This window comes from Akebia trifoliata, chromosome 12 (genome assembly GCF_017979445.1).
Source record: "Akebia trifoliata isolate Shusen 1 chromosome 12, ASM1797944v1, whole genome shotgun sequence".
Taxonomy (NCBI): Eukaryota; Viridiplantae; Streptophyta; class Magnoliopsida; order Ranunculales; family Lardizabalaceae; genus Akebia; species Akebia trifoliata.
The window spans coordinates 36675531-36681074 of NC_141386.1; the positions used below are offsets into that span (position 1 = coordinate 36675531).

The following is a 5544-nucleotide window of genomic DNA, read 5'->3' on the forward strand; positions in this document are numbered from 1 at the left end:
AAAAAATCATAATTATTTTAATTTAAATATATATGTTAATCAAATCATTACTATAAACATAAACAAAGTTAAAAGATGTCTCGAAGAAACGAGTGGACTCGTCCGAGACAACTCGTTCTCTTGGACGAGATGAGACAACTCCATCCCAATCTTTCAATTGATTTCCTTTTAGGTCCCAATTCTCATCTTTTAACTCCAAAGCTATCTTTTCTTTTCTACCTGTCCACACTCCATACACACGCACACACACCCCTCGAAGACTTCGCCTCCCTTTGTTCCTACCCGAATTCCGCCATGTATGTAAATATTATTGTTGGCCGCTACTCTCTGTTTCTCCATTGAGTCCAGCCCCCAAACTAAACCAACGGAGTTGAATCAAATCTGTAGCATCTCTTCCTTCAAAGATTGCAGACATGAAATTTGGAAAGGAATTTCGGACACACTTGGAAGAAACTCTACCCGAATGGAGGGAAAAGTTCCTTTGTTACAAGCCTTTGAAGAAGCTACTCAAACACCTCCCCTCCAACCATGCTGATGCTGATGCTGATGCTGATGTGGATGCGGATGCGGATGCCTATGCCGATGCTGATGCTGATGCTTCTCCCTATTTTCTTGTACATCAGCCGATAAGCAGACCCTGGATTGGACTCCAGGACTGGTTTGTCAGGATTCTCAACGAAGAACTCGAAAAGTTCAATGATTTTTATGTCGACAAAGAGGAAGACTTTGTCATCCGTTTGCAGGTTTTTTTTTTTTTTTTTTTTTTAATTATTTTACTCCTATGGATAATAATGGGTATGATATTATTTTTATATATATATTTTTTCTAATTATTATATGTAGTTTCATCAAATAGATCGGTTATAAACAGTATTTATTAATGAATCTTATATGTAGTATCATCCTGAAATGAGCAAATCTTTTTCCATGATTTAGGTTTTTTTTTTTTTTTTTTGCTATTATCTAAGGTTGCAATTTCTACAGTTGTATTTTTTTTATTCTCCGCTAATTATATTTGGATAAGGGGCATTTCAATCTTTTTTGAAAACCCAATCCAGGTATACCGTTGCAATTGAATTTGGTGGTATGGTATAATATTTCTGACCATGCCAATCTTATTCAACGAGTTGAATCCTTGGTGAAATCTTTTGAGGGCATATCATCTGTGGTTGTGATTACAATTAGGGGATGTGAGTCAGCTCTTTGGAATGTGTTGTCGATCACAACAAGTTAAAACTTTGATTTTGAAACAAGTAGTCCAGGTCTTATGTGATATGGTCCAGTCTTCTCTTCTGATTTGTGATGCCTAAACCTCGGATATTATGTAGGTGCTCAAGTCCTGGGTACTGTTGTGGTTCTGTTATTCAGACAACAACAATATATATATATATATATATATATATATTATATATATATATATATAATATATATATATATATAATATATATATATATATATATATATATTATGTGGTTAAATGGGTGTCAGTTTCTGTACCATCTGTCTACTGTTAGTGAAGGAGTTTTAATCAAAGTAGAACTTTTACTATTTTTAGAAAGTTTACTTCTTCATTCCAGCACAGTTCTACTGCTTATTTCCATTGAGGCACCGCTGTGGTGCTTGCCAAAGGGACTCTAACAGTGAAGTCAATAAATTACAGATTAATGAGTTGGTTGATCAAAGCTTTGAGTTCACCATATCCTCTTTTGGTGCTTTCAAAGAATTTAACAATTCTAATACATTTTCCCACCAGAAGTTCCAACATTGCTCAATGGAACTCCAACATCAGAGCAATTGTGTAGAGGAACTTTGACCCAGTCCTGTTCCAACACAATTTGAACAAGTTAAAAGCTGTCCACTGCTTAGGAATTCAAATTGGGATCTGCATTCGTTTCCAACACTTTGATCACTGCATATGTTAAGTTCGACGACTTGGGTTCAGAGGAAACAGTGTTTTATGGGATTTCAATTGGTTTCAAAAGATTCAAATTTGACCCTAAAATGTGTGTTTACAATTCTCCAACAGACATTTTTGAAAATGGAGAGGGTATCCTCTTTTTATAGCTTTAGGTTGGCAGTTATGAATGAGGGCCATTATGCCCTGATTTGAAACTCTCTCCCTATCATTGCATTGTGTAACTGTCATTACTTGTCTTTCATATCATAATTTCCAAGTATTCCCTTGGTTTTGGAACCAGTTATCACAGTAGTGGGCCACATGGTGTCAAAGCAATTGAACTTAATTGATGAGGCAACGGCAGTGCCGTGTATGCATCTCGGTGTCATAGCAATTGAACTTAATTGATGAGGCAACAGCAATGCCGTGTTATGCATCTCCAAAGCACTTGGACTGGAGTCATCACAAGTGAAACCCCAACTGATGTTGAGACGTCAAAGCCCATCAAAGCAGATAGCCAACTTTCTCTTTTTACTGTTTTAGATAGTTTGATGCGTGGAGGGTCTTTTTTCAAGAATTTGTTGCCACACACTGACTGGAAATGAGGCTTACAGTAGCTTAAGGGGTGGTGCTCTTTGGGGATGGTGTGGCCACGAGCAGGTTGGTCATGGTTGATGGCATTGAGATTGTCATAAAATAAGAGGCATTGTGCAAATGGATTTACTCTCTCTATGGTCGCATTGCCCGTGATACAAGGTTTGATTCGTCACGAAGTAAATATGCACATTGATGTCGGAGGTGTTGATGGCTTTAAGCATCTGACTGATGTAAAGGGAGATTGGCATGGGAGAAAAAGGTGCACATGGTTGAACACCCAAACTTTAACATTGAACGGTTATGTTAGTGTTCAAGCAGACTTTGATTGCAAGGGTCCTGTTGATACTGATAATGCAAACCTCAAACATGTCGAGCTAGTGGAGCTGGAAGAGTTATTGTTTCTACATTCTAGAATAGAGTTAGAATTTTTTTTTCAATCCTGAAAATAAAAGTGAGTTTTATTCAGGAGACATTTTTTTTTTTTTTTGAAAAATGTCGAGTGATTGTTTTGAATAGTTGAACACTTTTGTCCTATTTGGGAATGTTGTCAGATTCTTCTTCAAAAGAAACTGAGAAGTGCTACAGACTAGATTGGCCTTTGGCAACCATACTGCATAAGTATTGTGCTGTGTGTAGAAGCTGAGGGTTATTACTTTGAAACCTTGAGAAGTAAGAGACATGTTCTGGAAGCTGTTAAAATTACTTATTTTACACCAAGGGAAAGTGGATAATTCTGGTATTATTTACTGCCTTAACTATATCACATCATGGATATGTATATACATTTTTTTTTTACTTATTTTGGACTAAATCATAAATCATACTAAACAAAATCTTCTCACTCATCAATCTTTTGATACTTAATCTTTTTGGCCATTTTTTATTATGTTCTTTGGATGAAGATTGTAATAAACTCATAAATTCAGTGGCCAAAGTTCCATCTTTTCATGAATTGCTAAAATATTGGTGGGATCCGTCCAATTGTAGTTCACAATTCCTTAGTGCATGCACAGCACCTGTGGGTTGAACTGTAACGTTAGTTTGTCTATCTTGACCGAATTATTCCTTTGTTACCTTTATTATGTATTAGTCTGAGCTAGTGAATTCATGGTAATTGTATCATGGTTTTATATCTTGTCCAAGACCGAGATGACTTGTGTGTATCATCTTGGCATCACGGTATCTCAGTCTTCACACCATCTTGTGAGATAGATGAGATGACTCGGATGATATTTTGAAAATCTTGGACAAGTCAGTAAAACTCGGCTGAGTCAACAGGGATTTTGATTAAAATAATTGTATTTTTTAGAATTTAAATACTTAATATATAAATAAAATATGATTTTATGACTAAACATCTTCTAATCCCCCTTATTTTATTAAAAAAATTAGAATTATTCTCGTTTAATATATATAAATAAGTCATTGTAAACCGAGTTAAAAGGTTTATCCCATCCGAGACAACTCAGTTTCATCCATGGATGAGACGAGACATCAAAACGAGTTTTGAAACCATGAATTGTATTGCACTCAAGTCATTCCTCTATTTCTTTATTATGAGTTAGTCTGAACTAGTGAATTTGTGGTAATTGTGTTGCACTCAAGTCGTTCTCTTTGCATTAGCATTCAAGCCATCACCCTTTGTGTTTCTGTGGCTCTTCACTAAGGCTTTACTGCACTTGTGTCAGGAGCTCAAGGAAAGAATTGAGAAAGTGAAGCAGAAGAGCCAAAAAAGTGGAATTTTCACATCGGAGAGTGAGTTCAGTGAGGAGATGTTGGACATTCGTAAGGACTTTGTCAGTATTCATGGGGAGATGGTACTACTAAAAAATTATAGCTCCCTGAACTTTGCAGGTAATGCACTTCCTTCCCAAATTTCTTCTTCCTCTAATCAGTGTTTGTGAGCTATGGACTATGGGTAGTTGCTGAAACCTTGCTTCTTTTTTATTGTGGTTAACTAGGACTAGTGAAAATTTTGAAGAAGTATGATAAGAGAACTGGGGGACTATTGCGTCTACCATTCACACAGCGTGCACTTCACCAACCCTTCTTCACCACAGAACCTCTCACAAGGCTTGTCCGTGAGTGTGAAGCAAATCTTGAGCACCTCTTCCCACTGGAAGCAGAGGTCATTGAGTCAACTCCACCACCCCCTGAAAGGGATCAGACGAACCCACCACCTAGTGACATATTGATTATGCCATCAGAAGGCTCACCATCTATCGGGGAAGTTAGTATGGATATATATCGTAGCACCCTGGCTGCAATGAGAACCATACAAGGCCTCCGAAAGGCAAGCTCTACCTACAATCCTTTGTCATTTGCATCCTTCTATCAGAACCAGGACGACAGTAGTGTCGGTGCTGTAACAGCCGAAAATTCGGCTTCCAACTCACCAGCAGCCACCTTGCAGGATGATGGGGAAGAGGATGCCCATTCCACTGAATAGAAGTGAAGTGGTCTTCTGGACATGTTGGGCAGGCAAGGAATGAGAGTGTATGTATTATAATAAACTTTGGACTTCCAAGAGTTGTCTATGGAGAGGTCAAAACACATATACTTAATAACCTTCTAACTCATAAGTGGACATTTTTAACTTTGATCCATATACATATATGATTGATGAATGTCGCATACCTCTCCCAGAATGGGTAGCAAGGAAATATGATTGGTGGTTTGTTGATGGTGCAGTGTGTCTCGTTCTATGTTTTAGTATAAAATGGTTGGGTTCTTGGTAGTCAATAGAAATTTTCATTTTAAGAATAAGATGTCTAACCTAGGTTTCACAACTGGATGATGCTCTTGGGTTGGTGGTGATATATACATTGTTAATAATTTATTATGGTGATGGGTACATTGTTAATATACATAGAAGTGTGTTAAAATAGATAACAATGAATAGTAATGATAGTATTGAAATGAAATGAATTTGGCATGTATTGTAGATCATTGTATCTTTGTTCTTTATGTTCGTTATTGTTTATTATAAAATCAGTGAAATAAATAAGAAATTGCACTAAAATGTTCAAAATTAGGAGTATATCATGCTC

General features: G+C 36.7%; 1 protein-coding gene across 1 annotated transcript; it reads left to right on the top strand.

Moving 5' to 3' along the window:
* Window positions 1-209: 209 nt before the first annotated feature.
* LOC147390021 (SPX domain-containing protein 4-like) lies at window positions 210-5184 on the top strand. Its single transcript, XM_086418135.1, has 3 exons — window positions 210-743; window positions 4183-4348; window positions 4456-5184. Exons 1-3 carry the CDS (start codon window positions 414-416, stop codon window positions 4941-4943), a joined length of 984 nt encoding a protein of 327 aa, XP_086274261.1. The 5' UTR covers window positions 210-413; the 3' UTR covers window positions 4944-5184.
* The last annotated feature ends 360 nt before the right edge of the window (window positions 5185-5544 follow it).

Bases quoted from the DNA above. Each gene is read 5' to 3' on its own strand.
- LOC147390021 (XM_086418135.1), top strand. From the start codon at position 414: ATGAAATTTGGAAAGGAATTTCGGACACACTTGGAAGAAACTCTACCC. The intron at 744-4,182 runs GTTTTTTTTTTT...CACTTGTGTCAG, and splicing joins ACTTTGTCATCCGTTTGCAG to GAGCTCAAGGAAAGAATTGA. The intron at 4,349-4,455 runs GTAATGCACTTC...GTGGTTAACTAG, and splicing joins TAGCTCCCTGAACTTTGCAG to GACTAGTGAAAATTTTGAAG.